Source organism: Toxotes jaculatrix, chromosome 6 (assembly GCF_017976425.1).
Source record: "Toxotes jaculatrix isolate fToxJac2 chromosome 6, fToxJac2.pri, whole genome shotgun sequence".
In the NCBI taxonomy this organism is placed as follows: Eukaryota; Metazoa; Chordata; class Actinopteri; family Toxotidae; genus Toxotes; species Toxotes jaculatrix.
The window spans coordinates 21,949,452-21,970,980 of NC_054399.1; the positions used below are offsets into that span (position 1 = coordinate 21,949,452).

The 21,529-nt window shown below is 41.9% G+C and overlaps 1 protein-coding gene across 1 annotated transcript; it reads left to right on the top strand.

Annotated features, from left to right (window-relative positions):
• The first annotated feature begins 15,965 nt into the window (after positions 1–15,965).
• rgs16 (regulator of G protein signaling 16) lies at positions 15,966–17,775 on the top strand. Its single transcript, XM_041040220.1, has 5 exons — positions 15,966–16,104; positions 16,360–16,443; positions 16,560–16,621; positions 16,745–16,911; positions 17,038–17,775. Exons 1-5 carry the CDS (start codon positions 16,061–16,063, stop codon positions 17,251–17,253), a joined length of 573 nt encoding a protein of 190 aa, XP_040896154.1. The 5' UTR covers positions 15,966–16,060; the 3' UTR covers positions 17,254–17,775.
• Positions 17,776–21,529: the final 3,754 nt, after the last annotated feature.

Consider the following 21,529-nt stretch of genomic DNA (forward strand, 5'->3'; position numbering starts at 1 on the left):
GAAAATGCATTCATCCAGTCAACACACAGACAGATTGACCTTGATTCCTCTTCCTTTGTATAACAGCAATGTAACCAGACACAAAAATCTCTAATAAATAAAAACCCAGTCCTCAGTCAGTGATGATTCATCACTCTACTCCAAAATATAACTTTGAGTAAGAGATTTTAGGATTGTATTGTCTTATTTTCTGTTCACCAAATTCATCACTGTGGCTGTGCACAGTCCTATTTTACACACTTGCTTTTAGAGTGACGAAACACTAAAAACAGAATAATCAAACATTCATGGCACTATTTTCACTTAGCAGCAGCACCGCTCACAAGAAAGCACTCATTTCTAGTATCTGGGGCAGTGGTAGGATGGAGTCGCCCACCGTGACAGTACACACCCATTGACTTTGCTGTTGTTGTCAATGTGTTAGTCACTCGGGGAATGAAGAGCAGGGTGAATGTGGGACAGCACCCTGCTAAGTAGACAAAACAAGCCTATCTGGGCCAGTAGATGAGAAGCACAGCCAAAACACATCTCACTGTGGAAGTGATAACAGATCCAGCATCAACTCAGAATACAATGATTGTACAACTTATGGTTATGAAAGGATAAATTACAGTATTGCAATTGCACATCACAGTAAATGAATCACATGTAGGTGAAATCAGGTGTCATTTCATCCCCGTGTTTCTCTCCCTCTTCTCTTGCACTACAGTATGTCTCTGTAGCTTTCTCCATCTCTCTGTATGTCTCTGTATCTCTTAATCAGTAGTAAACACAATGCCCATGGTGCAGCGCTGCTATGACTATGGATCATGGGGAGGATGAGAAGGACAGTTGATTACTGCTCTGAGACAACAGAAGAAGTGCAGGGGGAAAAAAAACCTAACAATTGGACTGTGTGTGTTACAACAACCTGAATCCAAAAATAAGTTTATCTGGTTAGATGCTGCACCAGTCTCGCATGTTTCTGATGATGTGAGATGCAAAAAGCACAGTTCATTAATATGTTGGACACTGAATCTAATTACTTTGTGTAACACACAAGGATTTGGTTGAAGGTGATAAATACACAAATTATAAACCAGCTCTGTGGGATATTTTGTTCTTTGTTTTGCTTCTACACAACATTTACTATGTGGTTTGGTCGCAACCCTCTCATTAAAACAGTCTCCAGGAGCAGGAGGTAGCTGTTTTCAGCAGACGAGTCCTCATAAACACACTGTGAGATTCCTCCTAGCATTGGTGAATGCTAGCTGTCAAAATGACAGTCAAAATGTAGTTCCTGATGACTAAGAAATTTTTGGAGAGAGTGAATTTTGGATTTACAGTATATTTCTATCCCTGACCCTGTTAATGGTTCTCCAAGTCTGCAGGATATGGAAAGGATATGCACTAAACAATCCATGTATTGATAATTCAAATAATTATTGGTTGTATGTAAATTTGAGGATTTAGGCTTAGCGTGTGGCTTTTAAATTCAATTCAAAATACAATGAAATGGGGAAAAAAATTATTTTATAACATTGTATTATTATACAGTATTAATTCAGGCTGTTTCAACATGCTTTACATGGTCTTTGGCCAAAATGGAAAGAGCAGTCACTATCTCTACATATATTTTTATACTGTGCCCTCAGGTCCTTAAACCAAATTCCCATAGGACTGGACTGTCCTCTTATGTTACCTCTTATTTTTAGTCACAAACAACAGTCCCTGGGAATAACAGTACCTGCCACTCCCTGATATTGACATTACTGATTGTTTGTTATGGTCTCCAAGGCAGCAGGTACATTCAAACTGTGTGTATGAGATGTTGACAAGAGTCAAATATCAGTCCTGTTGTTGTCTGGGCCTGATGTTTCGCAACCCCACCACTGGGGTACAGCAGAAAAAAAACAAAAGCCATCCAGCATCAAGTTAATCATTATCGGTAATTTCTCCAGGGCATGTTCTGCTGGTAAAGGACCACCCACAAGTCACTGTCATCTAACTGCTGGGGGTGCTTTTGAAGACACACACACACACACACACAGATTTTTTTTAAAAGGCTTACTATTCCACAAAGTTCTATCACAATTGGTACAATAATGAATCTACAGCACTTCAAGGATGTTTGAGGACAAAGTGGCAGCTCAGACACACTCAGAACAAATTAAGTCTGAACCAATGATTTCCAGTGCAGCATGTGACAAGTTTTCCTCCTAAAACATTTTTCTTTCTCGTACATAGAACAGCACTGAGTGTTGTTGTTAAATTAAAAATGGCACTAAGTGCTTCCTGTACATAAACAAAACACTAGAAGGACATTCAGCATTGCCAGAGGGATGTGCTGTGGCATGTACGCTCCTAGTTACTGATGTTGGTGGGAGCTTCCATCAAATGCTTCATGATTTAAAAATACGTACATGAATACACACGTTGTAAAGAGATGGTAATACCCAGCTCATAGACAGCTTGTTGATTAGACATATTTGCGTAAACAAGACACTAACATGTTCTCTACAACTGGGTTATCTTTTAAAGAGAGTACTTGATGGTACATAAAACCAGCGGAGCTCATGGTTCTGTATATCTAGCAAGGTGTATAATGCAACGCAGCTTTGAAGCTACAGTTCAATTCAAAGGGAGCTCTGTGATCTATATTATGAAAATGAACCTGTCACTTACAACAACAGGTGACACTAAATCCACCAAAACAGACAATCTGTTAGATTAACACAAAGCACTGCAGCAGAACTGTGCTGTAAGTGCATAGTGAGCTGAAGAATTTATTAAAAAGTTTTCTTTTGGCCATGTTATCTGTGTACCTGTTGGTGCCATTGGTCAGTTGGCTGGACTAAAACTTCTCAGCAACTATGGAATTCCATGACATTTTTCACATTGTGTTTTAGGTACTGTTTGGTTTGGTTTGTTTGTTTGTTTGTTTTCTGGTCTATTCTGGTCATCATCACATTCAGTTAAAAAATAAATCTACTGGCCTTGTGTAAGTGTCCTGCTGAAAATATCTTGGATTATACGGATTTAGGATACAGTTTGGTCCCCTGAGGATAAATCCTAAAGACTTTGGTGATACTCTGACCATTATCACCACAATGATAATATTTTTAGTTCATCAACAACTATTAGACGGACTGCTCTGAAGTGGCACAGGCATTTAAGTTCCCACATAATTGTTTCAATCTAATCACTCTGATTACTTTAATCTTCAATCAAGTCAAAATGCCACTTCTGTAGTAAGACATCTTAGCATCCTCTTGATGGACTGGAAGAGAAAAAAGACATACACTCTGAATTTTAATGAATTTGGTAATTTCAATTTATCACCTACAAACATCATCATCATCATCATCATTATCTGCCGCTTATCCGGGGTCGGGTCGCGGGGGCAGCAGTCTAAGCAGGGACGCCCAGACTTCCCTCTCCCTAGCCACTTCCTCCAGCTCTTCCGGGGGAACCCCGAGGCGTTCCCAGGCCAGCCGAGAGACATAGTCCCTCCAGCGTGTCCTAGGTCTTCCCCGGGGCCTCCTCCCGGCGAGACATGCCCGGAACACCTCCCTAGGGAGGCGTCCAGGGGGCATCCTGAATAAATGCCCGAGCCACCTCAACTGGCCCCTCTCGATGTGGAGGAGCAGCGGCCGCACTCCAAGCTCCTCCCGGATGACCGAGCTCCTCACCCTATCTCTAAGGGAGCGCCCAGCCACCCTGCGGAGGAAACTCATCTCGGCCGCTTGTATCCGAGATCTTGTCCTTTCGGTCATGACCCAAAGCTCATGTCCATAGGTGAGAGTAGGAACGTAGATCGACCGGTAAATCGAGAGCTTCGCCTTTCGGCTCAGCTCCTTCTTCACCACGACGGACCGGTACATCGACCGCATTACTGCGGAAGCTGCACCGATCCGCCTGTCAATCTCACGCTCCGTCCTTCCCCCACTCGTGAACAAGACCCCAAGATACTTAAACTCCTCCACTTGAGGAAGGAACTCTCCCCCAACCCGGAGAGGGCAAGCCACCCTTTTCCGGTCGAGAACCATGGCCTCGGACTTGGAGGTGCTGATTCTCATCCCAGCTGCTTCACACTCGGCTGCAAACCGCCCCAGTACGTGCTGAAGGTCTTGGTTTGACGGAGCCAACAGGACAACATCATCCGCAAAAAGCAGGGATGAAATCCTGTGATCCCCAAACCGGACTCCCTCCGGCCCCTGGCTGCACCTAGAAATCCTGTCCATAAAAATTATGAACAGAACCGGTGATAAAGGGCAGCCCTGCCGAAGTCCAACATGCACTGGAAACAGGTCTGACTTACTGCCGGCAATGCGAACCAAGCTCCTGCTCCGGTCGTACAGAGACCTGACAGCCCTTAGCAGAGGGCCCCGGACTCCATACTCCCAGAGCACCCTCCACAGGACCCCACGAGGCACACGGTCGAATGCTTTCTCCAGATCCACAAAACACATGTGGACTGGTTGGGCGAACTCCCATGAACCCTCGAGCACCCTATAGAGAGTATAGAGCTGGTCCAGTGTTCCACGACCAGGACGAAAACCGCATTGTTCCTCCTGGATCCGAGGTTCGACTATTGGTCGAATCCTCCTCTCCAGCACCCTGGCATAGACTTTCCCAGGGAGGCTGAGGAGTGTGATCCCCCTATAGTTGGAACACACTCTCCGGTCCCCCTTCTTGAAAAGAGGGACCACCACCCCTGTCTGCCACTCCAGGGGTACTGCCCCCCACCGCCACGCGATGTTGCAGAGGCGTGTCAGCCAAGACAGCCCTGCAACATCCAGAGACTTGAGGTACTCGGGACGGACCTCATCCACCCCCGGTGCCTTGCCACCAAGGAGCTTTTTGACCACCTCCGTGACTTCAGCTTGGGTGATGGATGAGTCCGCCACCGAATCCCCATCCCCTGTTTCCTCAACGGAAATCGTAACAGCGGGATTGAGGAGATCCTCAAAGTACTCTTTCCACCGTCCAATTATGTCCCCAGTCAAGGTCAACAGCTCTCCACCTCCACTGTAAATAGTGTTGGTAGAGTACTGCTTCCCTCTCCTGAGGCGCCGGACGGTTTGCCAGAATCTCCTTGAGGCCGACCGATAGTCCTCCTCCATGGCCTCACCGAACCTCTCCCAGATCCGAGTTTTTGCCTCTACAACCGCCCGGGCTGCGGCCCTCTTGGCCTGTCGGTACCTGTCAGCTGCCTCGGGAGCCCCACGAGCCAACCAGGCCCGATAGGACTCCTTCTTCAGCTTGACAGCATCCCTTACTTCCGATGTCCACCACCGGGTTCGGGGATTACCGCCACGACAGGCACCGGAGACCTTATGACCACAGCTCCGGACGGCCGCATCAACAATAGATGCAGAGAACATGGTCCACTCAGACTCAATGTCCCCAGCCTCTCTCGGTATCTGGTTGAAGCTCTCCCGGAGGTGGGAGTTGAAGACCCCCCTGACAGAGGGTTCAGCCAGACGTTCCCAACAGACCCTCACAATACGTTTGGGCCTGCCGAGCCTGTCAGGCCTCCTCCCCCGCCAGCGGATCCAACTCACCACCAGGTGGTGATCAGTTGACAGCTCAGCCCCTCTCTTTACCCGAGTGTCCAAGACATACGGCCGAAGGTCAAACGACACGACCACAAAGTCGATCATCGACCTTCGGCCTAGGGTGTCCTGGTGCCATGTGCACTGATGGACACCCTTATGCTTGAACATGGTGTTCATTATGGACAAACTGCGACTAGCACAGAAGTCCAACAACAGAACACCATTCGGGTTCTGATCGGGGAGGCCGTTCCTCCCAATCACGCCCCTCCAGGTGTCACTGTCGCTGCCCACGTGGGCGTTGAAGTCCCCCAGCAGAATGACAGAGTCCCCGGTTGGAGCACCATCCAGTACCCCTCCCAGGGACTCCAAGAAGGTCTGGTACTCTGCACTGCTGTTCGGCCCATAGGCCGAGACAACAGTAAGAGACCTCTCCCCAACCCGAAGGCGCAGGGAGGCGACCCTCTCATTCACCGGGGAAAACTCCAACACATGGCAGCTGAGCTGGGGAGCTATAAGCAAGCCCACACCAGCCCGCCGCCTCTCACCGCGGGCAACTCCAGAATAGAAGAGAGTCCAGCCTCTCTCAAGGAGTTGGGTTCCAGAGCCCAAACTGTGCGTGGAGGTGAGCCCGACTATTTCTAGTCGGTATCTCTCAACCTCCCGCACCAGCTCAGGCTCCTTCCCCCCCAGTGAGGTGACATTCCATGTCCCGAGAGCCAGTTTCTGTGCCCTGAGATCGGGTCGCCGAGGCCCCTGCCTTCGACCACCGCCCAATTCACACTGCACCCGCCCCCTATGTTTCCTCCCGCAGGTGGTGGGTCCACGGGAGGACGGCCCCACGTCGTTCCTTCGGGCATTGCCCGGCCGGGCCCCGTAGGGAGAGGTCCGGCCACCAGGCGCTCGCGTGCGTGCCTCAACCCCAGGCCTGGCTCCAGGGTGAGGCCCCGGCTGCGCCATACCGGGCGACGTAGCTGGCCTTGTTTTAAATATATTCATGGGAGGCTTGTGAACCGTTCTTGGTCTGACCCGTCCCCCAGGACCTGTTTGCCTTGGGAGACCCTACCAGGGCAATTTGCCCCGACAACATAGCTCCTAGGATCATTCAGGTACTCAAACCCCTCCACCACGATAAGGTGACGGTTCAAGGAGGACCTACAAACATTAACTGCTAAACATCAGTAGACTAACTTTTTGAATGTGATTTAGAATTTAGTTGGAAACACTGCCACTGTCGAACATAGCCACTTCCATGACTGTAGACTCTTAAGTCTTGTAATAAGATCGGAGCTACCACCTGGTACTGTAAGTGCAGTGTTCTGCTGACTAATTCTTGTGTGACTACTGTGCGGCCTGAGAAATCATTGCAGACGGCACTGATGGTGCACCCCACACTATCAGTTTAAGTTCATGAAACTCGAGAAGTTAACATAAGGGGAATAAAGTAGCAGGAAATAAAGTAACAGGAAATCAAAAGAATAAGACAACAGAGTCCTCACAATTTTTGAACAGTAATCTCTGATATTAAGTTGTGCAAAAACATATAGTAATGAACAGCAATGAAAAACTGAGAGAAATAATTTCACAGATTACCACTATGAATATCAGGACAGTTTGCATATTGTAGGCTCGGCTGACCTCTGTCTTAACAGCCCCCTGGGAGTAGTTACGGATCATAGTGTTGCTGAGGGGGGAGCACACTTCAGTGGTTATTGTTTAACAGCCACAGTGAGCATCTGGCTGGGCCCGCGGCAGGCTGCTCCTCTCCTCCCCAGAGGATAATCAGACAGATGAGCAACCTGAGGCTGCTACATGCACACTGCCAGACGCACTCCCATGGAGACCAAACACTACCACTTCACAAATGTTGAGAGGCTTGGAAAAAAAAAAAAATCACTGTCCTACTGTCCAAGCATAAATTCAGGCAGTTTTTGTTCAAACAGTGAATGTAAGGGTAAATCTGGTTGGATCTAACATTTGGTTTCTCAAAAAAAAAAAAAAAAAAACACAAAACTGGCATGAATCATGAATGCAAATATATGCACTGAAAACACAAATTCAAGTTCTAATAACAATCCAGGTAAACAAGGACTTAAATTAACATGTTTTGTTTTTGTTTTTTTAATCTGTAGGAAAACAGAAGTGTAAAAAATTAGTGGGCAGAAATTTGTAAAAATGTATTAGGACAGTTTCTACTTTCTCCAGATTAAAAAGCAAAAATAAAGATCATAGCCTTTCTTAAGTCAACTTATCCATGGCCATAAAAACACTAAGTGATAATTTGTGAGGCTTTTATAAGCCTACATGTTCCTAATATATTCAGTACTAAACTACCATGAAACATTAATGAAACTATTTACAAAATCAAGTCATCATCTAGAATTTTCCATAACCTGGGTGTCAACTGGATAATAACCCTATAGTTGTAATGTCCAAGGTCATAAACATGCAGATAACAAAACTTTGACAAGTTTACAGGGGTTATAACCAGATTGATTGATTGTAGTGATGTGAAATAATGTAAGTGAAGTAAACACATCATACACACAAAATTCTCCAGTAGACTAAAAACATTTATTGATCAAGGCTGATAAAAGTTTGTTATTCCTTAACTAAATGGGGGAATATCTGGCATTAGATCACAAATTTCTTCACTCATAACACTCAGCAGCAAAATTAATAAATACTGCACAAACTTCAGCACCAAAACAAGCTAAATCAGTTATCAGTCTCTTTTGTCTGGGTTTTCCTTTGAAACATTCATTTCTCACTTTGGGCAGACCCATTGACCAAAATTTCCCTTTCAATCTTTCCATTAACTCATTCATTTAAAAAGGCCTTCAGCTCCCCTATTCCGCACCTCACTGAGTCACTGGTCTGAGGGACCTTCAGAAAAAAACAAACAAAACAAAACAAAACAAAACAAAACAAACAAGCCAATATAATGCCGAGAACCACTGCGGACACTTCCTGTGGCATTGACCTGAGACTAGAATATTGGATTTTTTTCTGTTTCACCATCTCCTCTCATCCAGGCCATGAACACAAACACAAATGTTTTCATCATTTTCATCATTTGTCTCCGTTTAGTTTTTATTGACTGCACAGTGATGTTGCACGCAGGCATCAGTAGCCTGGCAGTACACTGGAAGTTCACACATAAGACTTGTTGTGTTAACTTGTGTGTCATCAGAACAGCTGCTCAACAGGTTTGTTCTGGAGCCTTAAGTGTACATTCTGTATTGTGGAAGTGATTTGCAATCGGCATCACAAAGAGTAGCTAATTTAACAGGTGGTTAATGCTTCGTGTGGAAACAAAAGAGTGCAGCCTCCTCATTGGAGCATATGGAGAGCTGAATTGTCCTTCTGAGCACAATAGCATTTTAGTTTTAGTATTCATCATCGATAGAAATACAAGGAATAAGATGTGCATACTGTTTGGAACTTTCTGCTCAACAGCAAAGCTAATTTTAAGTCCAATACTGACTGAGTGTTCAGATTATATCCATCAAGGGAAGACCGACTGAACAATTTTATTGCAAGTGTTTTTCCTTCTGTTAAAGATTGACCCAGTTGCCGGTTTGAACGGTCAACCTGGTTTCAGCCTAGACAAATATCTGCTTATATGCAAGCTATGCATTTATGTTTTAGCAAGCTTTACCAAACCAACTAACAGTAGGATTTAGACAGAACAATTTGAAACAGTTACTGCCTGTAGACTTGTTTGAAAAGTTTGCAGCCCTGACCCAATTCCTCTGTGAAAAAAGCATCAAAATCATGCAGGCTAGAAACACCTCAAACTTTTGCTCTCGAATCTGCTTGTGTGCTGTGTGTATTTTATTCAGTATGTTTTAAATGTTCATATTTATGCCAGAATTTCTCTAAAAGTAAAACTTCTGATTGTAGCTATCGTCACTGGCAGCAGTTCACAAAAAAGACAAACTTAAACAGCTAAATAAGCTAACGTCAAGTTGTTCGCTGACTGAGCTGTTAGCTCCTTTCACAGAGAAGGATCATATGAGGTAAACGACCTGCTCTACAGTACCAGTTTTACTCTCCAGCTGGGTCCGTGATTCCTGGGCCTGAGGCTGGAGCTGGCCATGTAGGCATCAAGACCATGGAGGTTCAAGCCAGGTTAGCCAGTGTTCTTTATTTCAGACGTGGTCCACCAATTTCGACCACAGTTGAGGGGAGTCAACACACAAAATCTCATTGTCTCACAGAATTCAGTTTATGTTTTTTTTGTGCTCAAATGTGTATCATGTGTAGTAACACAATACGCCAACAAGAATGGATATCATCGTGTGCACAGTGCAAAAACACAACAAAAAACGTGGAGTTCACTCTTGATAGCATTTCTTTTGTGGGATCCTATTTCCCATCTCATACAGGTATGGTGCTAACAGGGACAGTTTCTAATTCTGGTTCCAAAACTGCTGTGGTAATCATTTAGAACAGATAAGAGGAATTTCCTCAGCCCCTTGGCCTACTTTCTATGCAAATGGAAAGCTCTCAACTTCGGATGGAAAAATGGCTAATAACAGATTGCCATCAGGGTGTAATTTACCATCAAATAACTTACTATTATTGCCTGTTGGTGGTCTTTTTGCCCCGGGCTGCTCCATTCCCAATGCGGGGGTGAAAGTGAGGTATCAAGGACCTCATCTGATTCATTTGTCATTTTTTCTTTGTTGACAATACTTCAAGGAGGGTGGCATAACAGCATCCCCGAAGAGAGAATGATCCCAATCTAGCCCTGTCATCTCCTCAGCAGAACCCAGATGTAAGCGAATAGTGCATGCAGCACGCTGAGTTGAAGATGAGCTTTCTCTCCATCACAGCTGTGCCCAAATGAAACTGCAAGGTCTTCACCAGGCTCAAGATGGACAATCTAAGATGAAAAAGGACTTCCAGTTTCAGGTAGTGTGAGGTAAAAGGGCTTAGTGCAAATGCAAATAATATGAATTGAATTTGTGTTTTGAGGTGAAGTAAGGCCCTGAGACTTAAGTGTCCTGATCTGGCCTTAGCCTTGGTTCTGTCCTAGAAGTGATAAAGTAAGCTAGGACTGAGATGTGACCTTTCATTTGATAACTCACTCATACAGGTAAATGTCACCTCTGGTTTATCAGGATGGAGATGTGCTTCCTTGCCACTAATATTCTAACTTGACACATTCAAGATAAATTGTGTTTGGTTTTTGTTTTGTTTTTTTTTGTTTGTTTTGTTTTTTTGTTCTTACATAAAGGCCATTTTGAAAATCAGGGCAAACACAATAAAAAGATAGTACATACAATGTTAACTCAATATACTGTTCATTTGGTTTCATTTGTTCAGAAAATGACATATGAGTTGGCATTGAGTTGAAACAGTTGGCTTATTCTATAAATGACAAGAAAATCATTTATAGAATAAGCCAGCCTCAAGGATGCTCCAGACAAGAATAAGGTTCAGTGTTGAATACATAAGTGTTCTTTCTATCTACATATGTCCCTTCTGGTTTTCAGGACACAGATTTGAGTGCCTGAATGTGAGTAATTAATTTATGGTTTTTGATTCATTTCTAGGTGAAAGACAGCTACATCTTGGAAACAACTTCTGAATGAGGACTTTGTTGCCAAGGATATGAGGCCATTTTATCTGTTGAGCCAGGGTGTGCTGGTGTGAGGGGGAAAAAATGCCTAAGAGCCTTCTCAGATCATGACCAGGTTAAAAATATGAACACGAGTTGCTGCTATTATCATTCACCCACTAGCTGTTTGCGATTGTGGATTCGTCTATAAGTGAACACAAGATGCTGCTGTTATCACACACCCACACCTTTTGACAGTCAAAAAGCTTAAAATGGATTCATATGCCATCCCATGATATCACATAGAGCACTGACAAAAACATTAAGTCAGTAAAGGTTAAAAAGTGTTTATCAGTCTCAGTTTGTACATTTTGATGCAATTGAATAAGCAAAGCTTGCATATAAGCTGATATTTGTCTGGGCTGAAACTAGGTTAAATGTCGTGGTTAAGCAAAAAAAAAAAAAAAAAGAAATATTAACTGACAGACACAGCTTTGAACATCTTCTTAGTTGTCTGTTTGGAAGGGGTGCAATTACAGTTTTTTGACAACATCTATCTCTTTCCATTGGAGTTTGAATACACTTGTTGTGGGTTGATATGGGCAAAGAAAAGTTTTTTAAATAAATCCAAAGCAAAGAAAAGCTTCGGGTTCACTGAGATTATGTTGAAACAGCTGTTATATGTGAATGTCTCATAGAAAAGACTTTAATTCTGCACCAAATATATCTCACTTTAAACAGAGATGTCGTTTCACTGGCAAATCACGAATGCTGACAAGAGATGTAATTCAAATACACAAGATTTTTATTTATCAATAACTATCAGCATCTATAGCAGAGCTTTATATGTACTGATCTGTCTGACCGCCCCCTGTAACTGTCCACAGTCACTCAAAGAACTAATCTAAATCCCTCCTAAACTAGGACTCTTTCTGGGACTGAAATCTATGAGACACTTGAGGGCATTCCAAGAAAATCTTCAATACCGTGAGCATAGGGTAGAGGATCCATCCAGAATTCATGACCATCAATGGGCAAGAATTAGCAACAGTAAATGATGACTGATCAAACAACGAGAGCCTCTGTTGCTTAGATCTCAGATAGGGATCGAACAGTTCACAAGATTTTCTGAGAATTTTTTAATTTTACAGCCCTATAATAGAAATAGTTTGGCAAATTACGTGTTCTGTTGTAAGGTGTTATTTCCTTTTCCAGAGAAACTTCATGCCTTTGTGTGTGCCTGTTGCATCAGCCAGCTTCAAGGACAGTGAATCCTCAGTTTTCAGAGAAGCCCTTCGCTCAACAACAGATTTTTTTTTTTTCACCTACACTCTTTTATTCCCTTTCCGGTTGTCCTCTGCCATTGGGACTCATAGAAACGCATAAGTGTGCTGACATCACAGTGCAAGAGTACGGTATGAGTTGGTGAGTGGGTGGCCGGGTTCCCCCAGGCTTTTCAGGCAAACCTTTGTTCTTTCCCCGCAACAAATGGTGCAATTAAATCCTCCCCAGTACAATGAATCTAGACAGGTTAGGTAATCCCTGTGCAGTTGTCTTTCTTCCCAGCCGGAGCCATCCACTCTGCATTAGGTGACTCAACCTAATCAGTGCTGCTTAGTCTTGGTACACTGTGAGCTTGCTTGCTAAATGCTTTTGTGTTACAGGCAGTGTCCTTTGCACTGCTGGTTTTTGATCTGCTCAATGTAAGTTCTGGTCACTGAACATCTTGATTGAAGGTCAGGAAAAATTAATTATAATTAATGGGGAAATTGACCATTTGTAGGAGATGGGCTGTGAATATTGGTCTGTTTCCAGTTGTCTAACATCATCATTCTCACTTTTGCATTTGAGAGGACACACTCATCACTCACACAAAACACAAGGTTTCCTGTCGCTTGTTAGGAAAACATCGGGGTAGGTTGTTTTAAGCATTCAAACAAATGACCACAGTCATCATTTTTCTGGTAATCTAATTGACGATATGACTATAGTCTGTTTGTCTTATTGTCAGTAAATCCAATGAAAAGACCAACATCAACAATGAATTGATCCTAGTAACAAGCTTTGTCTGTGTATCCACAGCCTGATATAGCTTATCCCTGTGAGACCTGAACTATGAAAGAATGGTCAGAAAATTCTAATTTTTCAAATATGAACTCTTTATTTGTCCCTTTGACAAAATGTAAAAAAAAAAAAATTCTAAGTATATTTTTTGTTTGTATCACACATGTCAAAACATTTAGAAAAGTGAGGAGTGTCTACCAGGAGTCAGTATACGAGCATAAGAGTTCATCTAAAAGGGTTAAATGCAAAGTTTATGCTTGATGGTGATGCAATGAGTCCCAGAAATGTGGGTATCATATATGATACGTACGGGCTCACAGGGTTATTCCTCTGTGCCATTGAGTTCCATTGCTATAAAACATTATTGCACCGGGTGACGTGTTCCATTTTTTTTTATGATGAACATGGGCATTGTGGTTTATGTGGCTCAATCCCGCATACACAATCTGCTGCAGTCCCCAGAAAAAACTATATTTACTCCTGTTTTCTGAAAACTACAAGATCTAGTTTGTTTAATAAATAATATAGACATTGTATTTTCATATATACTCATTTAGGGCTGTGTTATACTGTGTTCACCAGCTAGTCACCAACTTTGTCTGGGTTAAGGTTAGCAAGGTAAGCTGCTTCTCTGAAAACAGCTGCCTGCCATGACCTAAAACGTCTTGAATGTGCTGAGCCTGAACTCAAACAGAAAAGTTGGGGGCCAGGCATCTAAACCATGAGCTGAGCTTTTAAGACGAGTAAGCCATTTCCCATTAGCGCATTGTTTCCACATTGTCATATGATGCATCTTTACAGTTAAAATATTGATGATGGACATTTTAAACACATGCATAACAGTTGCTTTTGTCTAGAATAGTTTGATCTAGCGAATTAGCATTCCTTTCCTCATGATAATACTGGTCGACAAAAATATCAGCACATGCTTGTGTAATGTGTTGACCTGAGCTGTGGTGCATTAAGCTTTGGGTTACTAAAGAATATGAGAAAAAAATTTAAAGTGTGTAAGCGACAAAACAACATTTTAAAGCTTCATGACGTATGAGTTCTATTGTCTTAACTTCTATAACTGAGTTACTGTAAATATAGTAAATGACTACAGTAGCTGTGGTATAGAGACCACTGCTTTTGAGTTGATTTAAGTTGGTCAATTGTAAAAACATTTTATTATATTTTACAACAAGTTGCTGGTTCAAACATAATATGCTGGCAACAAAGTGCACTGTAATCCTTTATAACTGTGGATCAGAGAAGTAATTATTACTTGTTATGTCCCAAAACATTTTGTTGGAATTATATAAAACATTTACTGGCATCTCTCCATCGATGTGTCATCAGTTTTCTTTGAATTTCCTTAAAAGCCTCTTAGGAAGTGGCTTAAATAACAACTTTATGTTACTGTTCCTGATAAAAAACCATTGGCATTTCACAACAAACTTTTTTATGAGAGGGTGGAAAAATTGCCATCATCAGAACTGATTTCATCTATCACACAGCCCCAGTTGGTCTCAATTCCTCGAAACACCCATGGCTATAGACTTATGTAATGAGTGCAATACAATGTTTCCACTGTCACTTGGGAAACAGTGGCTGGAGGTCCTTTGATGCTCTAATTCCGGTATTGGTTGTCATGGCTCGAGGTCTTGTTAAAGCATTGATATCCAAAGAGGAAAACAATACATTTACAAAAAATAAATATTATATTTCTGTTGCATCTACCTTCTCCATTTTTGTGAGTTAGAGGCCATTGTCAACCAGTGTAAGTAATGTGTTAGAGTCTCCACCATTCTTCAGTCATGTCATTGCCTTTGATTATCTAATGCCCCTTTAATCTGTATTATATGACAAACAAATCCCAGATAAGCAACCTGCAGTTTGCCATATGGGAAATGGTCCCACTTCAGCTTTATTGTGTTGAGCACTTGGTTGTACATCCAGCCTGCTTACAGTAATATAATTAAACAACGTGAGTACCACATTTCCTTCCCATCATTCTCTGGAGTGAACACCTTTATCACAACCATAAAGAGGCTGAAGGTGATTGTGTTTACCACTAGAAAGGTGCTTTATTAGCCGGGCTATTTCTTCAGTGTCTTTGTAAAAAGCAAGACCATGAACCAGGGATCAAAGAGCAAAGGAGCTATTGGCAGGATGCTATTAGCAGATCACTGAGTTATATCATACACACACAATGATTGATTGAAACCTTTATTTATATGAGAAAACTTACTCAGGGCAAGCTTTGTTTAGTAATAAGGTGTAGTTACATGATAAAACACAATTATGAAACTAAAACATACCATAAAAGGTAATAAAAAACTAAATATGACAGTTAAATGACATCTTAAGACAAAGATGTCACTTAAGAGTCACATCCAGTCTGTGCCGATGTGTCAATGTATGAAGAAAGCTGTGAGAACGGAGTACAAAGCTGACTTCCCTGAGCCGATATGCACACGTGAATGGAGGTTTATTTTCTAATTTCATGTGTGTGAATAAGTTATTTTGAAAGATAAGGATGAAAGCAAAACACTCAAAGATTTGTTGTGTTTTCAGGGACAAGCAAGAAAAACATTTCACAGAATATCAGTGGCTTTTGACAACACAGTAATTTCCCAGCTTCGTCCTTGCATATCCTCCCCCATTTTCTGACTGCATCATCTATCTTCCTCGCTTTCTCTCTCTTTCTCTTGTTCTTTTTCTCTCTGTCTCTCTGTGATTGGCTGAGCAGGCTGATGACACATCAGAGGCAGGGGAGGTAGGACTATAAAATCTCTGTCCTGGCTCTGTTCAGACACACAATCTCGCTCCCTACTGAGCTTAACTGAACGGATATTTAAACGCCACCCGACTGAGACACCATCCCTACCAGCATCAACCTGCTGCTATGTGTAAAGGACTAGCATCACTGCCTACCTGCTGCTTGGAAAGGTACATAAAGCTTCACGCAAACACTCACATGGCAGATGGATTACAGCAATGACAGCGCTTTCTTTCTTTTCCTGAATCTGTGTGTGAACATTTGAAAAGCTAGGGGAGGAAGTCAGTTTGAGTTTACGCTGCAGTAAACTTAGTCTTTGCATTCAGTGTGAACTTTACAGCAGTGTAAGTGCTTGTCAGCGAGTATGCATCCAAGGTCTTGTGACAAATTTATCTTTTATCTAACCTGTTTTCCTTTCATGACAGGGCCAAAGAGCTGAAAGCAAGGCTGGGAAGCATTTTGCAAAGACCCAAATGGAATATATCCTGCTGCAAAATAGGGAAAAATAAGTAAGCATTAAACACACTGTACTATATTGTACAACTAATTGATTTTACATTTATTGTCACTGTGTGCATCATTGAAATTTGAGGTGAAATCTAATCACACTTCACATTTTTTTCAGGCCAACGCTGGAGGAATGTCTTAGGTGGAAGGAGTCCTTTGAAAAACTCCTGTCCAGCAAATGTAAGTATTTGCACACACAAAAAAGTGCCTGCAAATGCTAGTTATACACACACTTACAGATACATGCAGCCCCTGCGGGACTATAATGTACCATAGCTAATCATATTTCCCCTCTTTCCTCAGATGGACTGTGTGCCTTCACAGCCTTCTTGGTATCTGAGTTCAGCGAGGAGAACATTGCGTTCTACTTTGCCTGCGAGGACTACAGGAATACCAAGTCTCTTGCCAAACTACCCGCTAAAGCCAAGAAGATCTATGATGAATTCATTGGCAGTGATGCTCCCAGGGAGGTAAGAAAATCTGAAAAAAAAAAAAAAAAAAAATCCCACCTACACATTGTCCACATAGCTCCTATCCTCCTCAGAACAGACAAAAAAACTTAGACTGATGTTTTTTTCCTTTATTCCTTTTCCTAGATTAATATTGACCATGAAACCCATGACATCACCAAAGCCAACATGCTGGTCCCCTCAACTTCTTGTTTCGATTTGGCCCAGCACAAGATCTACATTCTCATGGCCAAAGACTGCTACCCTCGCTTCCTCCGCTCTCCAGCCTACAGAGATCTGGTGTGCCAAGCCAAACCAAGCGCCAAGGCCACCAAGCAGCCCCAGCAGGAGAAGAAGGCATGAAGACAAATCTTTCCATGAGCCGATGAAGGATTGTTCAGATTGGCCTTAAGGGTTGAGAAGGCAGCAGAAGGAGACATGGCGTTAGGTGCTGCATCATGAAGCCAGACACAGATGCAGATGCAGAGATCGTCATGAGGGCATCGGTGGATTCTGTAGATGCCGTCTCTTTGAAGATAAGGAAGGACAGAAAGAAAAAAGGAAAATAGAGCAGAAGTTGGAGGCAGACGCCTTAAAGTGGACTGAATACAGATGGAGTTTGGACAGTAAAGTCAAGAGACAGTGTAACAGACAGAGTGACAATCAAACAGGAGGGCATGAAAAGTGGGAAATGCACTTTTCTTTGCCATTAGGCAATCTTTTGTGGTTGTGATTTGCAGTGTCCTGTCAAATTTGTATACTGTTTGCGAACAGGCATGTAGAGTTCTTTATGAATTTGTATTTATTGTATTTATTTGTCTGTAATATATTTGTCGCATTTTTACAAAACAAAGATAAAAACAATGTGCAATTTAATTTATATTATAATATTTATATCACTGTTGTCTTTTTTACGTACCAGCAAATAAACTAAATTATTTGAAAAATAAAGTTTAAAAACATGGCAAAATATCTTGTCTTTATTGAATAAAATCATGGTTTAGAATGTTTTTCTATCTTGGGGATATAAGTTACTGGGCTCAGACACGTACACTGCTGCCTTAACCAAAAAAAAACCCCAAAAAAACATTTCACGGTCATGACACTTTTAGCTTGGACCGTGGTTATCTTAAGTACTTTATTTACCCTAGTGACATAGATGAAATGTAAAATGTAAACACAAGGTCACTTGAAGTTTGCACGCAGTTGTGCAAATACCCCGTCTGCATGTTTAATTATTTATGTTACCTGATATAAAAATGACAATGATGTATTTGTTCTCTGTTATGAGAGGTATTCTGCAGCCTTTGTTGTGCAGTACTGTTTTTCACCTAGGAAACTCTGTCATAAAGAGCGCAGACAATCACAGCATCCGCCTGCTCAGAGCTTTTGTCCCATATCATGAGAATGAGAAAGAGCTTTCTAGCAAACAGGAAGCACAAAGGGGAGATGTGACAGCATTAACGTAATAGGAAGAGCAATAAAACTTTATTATTACCTTAGCAACTGTTTGCACTAGCCATCAACTTCAGGTAATAAATGACAGCAAAGCTGCTACCAGGGTAGAGCATGACCACTGCTGCCTACAAAGCAAGCATGTGGAAAACATATAACAGAGGGATAATACAAAGCCCTCCAAAGCCTGTAGTTAGGTAATAATGACATTGATTGCAGAGATAATGCTGGCTATCTCAGTTGCTCTCATTAAAATGTTAAATATTACAGTTAAGATTGCTCTGGTAAAGTGCATTTCACCAGCAGGCTGAGTACAAAAAGTGGCTGTACATCTGCTTTGTGTATTCAGATGTCATCAGTGAAGAGTGGAGCCAGTGTCAGGTGGACAACAGCTGTTCCACAGGCTTCATGCATGAGAACATCATCTGCCTCCCTCTCCATAGTAACCCTCAGATATTTCTTATCTAGATCTAAGCTACTGCTGTTGTAAGTTTTACCACACTATGAACAATGTTGCAGGCGACATGCGACAGGTGTTCATTAAGTTTTTAAGACTAAACATTTAGTTTACAGTAGGGAGGGAAAATATTCTTACCCATTCATCTCAACCACTTGTTCATGGAAGAAAAGCCAAAACTTGAAGTGTTAGTTAAGATCACGTATTGCACTGGTAAAGTGCCTGTGCACTCTCACACTGGCACTGCAAACGGGAACTGGATGTAAACTGTGTTCTGCAGAATCGTCCAATATGAATGTAACCCTTCTGTGGTGTTCTGGTTTATAGGGTTTGTTTTCAATTTTTAGTAAAAGAAAAAATGGCTCAGTGAATTCGTTTCTCAGCCTGAGACTCACTGGCCTTTCTTGGGAAGCTTGAAAAGGCTTTGATGAGACCTCAAATCCACAGGAGAGACCATACAAATATATTGTAAGGGCCCCAACCTCTGCTGCCATTGTAAAGAGGATTCATTGGAGGGGTAATTCTTTGCAAGATACAGCTGAATCTTGTCGAAGGTTGTCCCGCACACTGTGCTTCAACTCTTCTGGTAACGGAAAGAATCAGTCATGGCTAAAATAACTACTTAAGACTGTGATCATGCTTTGAAGGACACAACAGTGATTCTTATTAGGAATTTTGACATGAACCACAGTCTCCACTATCAAAGTCAAACCCACCACCACTTCAGCTGTGCTTCCAAGAGAGCCCAGTCACTTGCACAACTACCAGAAGTCACTTGTCGGGAATAGAATAAACATTGTTCATTAGTAGTGTTGCCATTTTTAGAGTTTTAAATTTCCTAAATAGTTATAGTTGTAGTCGCTGACGTTTTGAGGTATTCATCCCAGAGCTATCCAGCACCGCCCCAGTTCAGTGGAAGTGAGCTGAACATAATTTGTGGTACTCCAACTATTTCCAGCAGCAACGTCCCTTACCAGAAACACTAAACCACAGGCCAACAACAAACCAGAATGTGAAATGCTTTCTCTGGAACTACTTTCCTCTGACGATAAAGTTCTAGCTGGACTATATGGATGGAAAAGCTTTCCTTGGGTAAAACAGATCACCAGGCCTCCACCAGAATCAGCCAGTTTCGTCCAACCTGATTAAAAGTCTAATTAATATTGAAATGTAATTTAAACACTTGCTGTATGAGTGGTACATTGATGTTCTCTAACAAGGTGGATATTATGAAAAGCCACTACAGTTCTATCCACATGCTGTTTGTTTGCCAAAAGGAGTGAAAAAGACAGTAACACAACTGTACCATTTTTAGTTATATTTCTGCTCATAAATAGCACTCATTGTGCTCCAAGCTAACACTCAGCTGACCCCTGCTCCTCAGGGTAGGATGTTCCAAAATACAAACGTTGTACCAGGACACAAAACTGAAACATCTGAACTATATTCATTTTTGTGTTTCCAACTGTAGACACAGCAATTATAGTTTTCATCTACTACAAATTTTACATGTTTGTTTTGTACTGTGAAGTCACCAAACTCAAGACAGGACTGTTTTTTTTTTTGATGATTGTTCGCATAGATGAGTTCATTGACCGGTGATTTATTGTACATAAAATAATCATTTTTGTGAAGTGAATCTCTGTATGTCTGGGCCGACATTGCAGGTTAGCTGGAGTTCATCAGTGGTGTGTAAGCATTCATGAAGTTACACTGACACCTAGTGGTTTGATTTGTATTAACTAAATTTGCCTGTAACTTTACTAAGTGCTTTAGTGCTGTGTTGAAATTTTTAACATCTTTTTAAATCAAACCTGGGGTTTGAAGCTCAAGATGAAAGTAATAAAAGAAAAAAGAGAACCACGCACCTTTTAAATTTCAAATGAAGCAATTCAGAAAATAAAAATCACTCCTTAGTTGCTCACAAACCAACGCAAAAAAAAACGTAATGAGGTGTCACAAGGAGATATTTCAAGAAATACTTCAAGAAACTTTCTTCAGGTGCTCTTTGGCAGAACAAGGAGAAGAATTTTATTATTAAAAGCACTTATTTAACCAGGTATCCTGGTTAATATGAGAAATAAACAGTACTCAAACACACAATGAGATAACCAACCCATACAGAGAACACAACTGCCACAATGTCATCAAAATATTAATATAATAAAAACAGTTAAGAACTAATGTTGGTATTTAAGGAGCAGTGTGTCATGACTAGCCCCTAGTGGGGCTGTTTTTGGGAACCCTTTTAGGTTCTGAACTCTTTTGTGGACTTTTGAACTTTTGTTTAGTTTAAGTTTAAGTTTTATTTATAGTTCCTGTTTTATTTTGAAATCACTGCCCTTGTGTATCTTGTCTTGTTCTACTTCCTGTCTTTGTCTTGTTTCCCTCCTTTTGTGATTGTCTGCCCCGCCCTAATTGGTTTCACCTGTTGCCCATTGCCTTGTGTATTTAAGTCTCGTCTTTTCCCTGTGTTCTGGTCGGTTTATCTGTGTTCCATGCCCAAGTCTGTTCCCATGCCTGTTTCCATGCCCGTCTCCATGCCTGAGTCTGCGCCATGCCCCTGTGTTTGTTCATGTTCCTGTGTCTTGTGTTTTCCCCCTCATGGACTTACCTCGGTTTCTTTTGTTTCAAGTAAGGTTTATTTAGTAAGGTTGGTTTATTAAAAGACTTTTAGTTCCACCTTTCTGCCTGTCTTGAGGGTTTTTGCGTTTGGGTCCTAGTCCT

Bases quoted from the DNA above. Each gene is read 5' to 3' on its own strand.
- rgs16 (XM_041040220.1), top strand. From the start codon at position 16,061: ATGTGTAAAGGACTAGCATCACTGCCTACCTGCTGCTTGGAAAG. The intron at 16,105-16,359 runs GTACATAAAGCT...CTTTCATGACAG, and splicing joins CCTACCTGCTGCTTGGAAAG to GGCCAAAGAGCTGAAAGCAA. The intron at 16,912-17,037 runs GTAAGAAAATCT...TCCTTTTCCTAG, and splicing joins GCAGTGATGCTCCCAGGGAG to ATTAATATTGACCATGAAAC.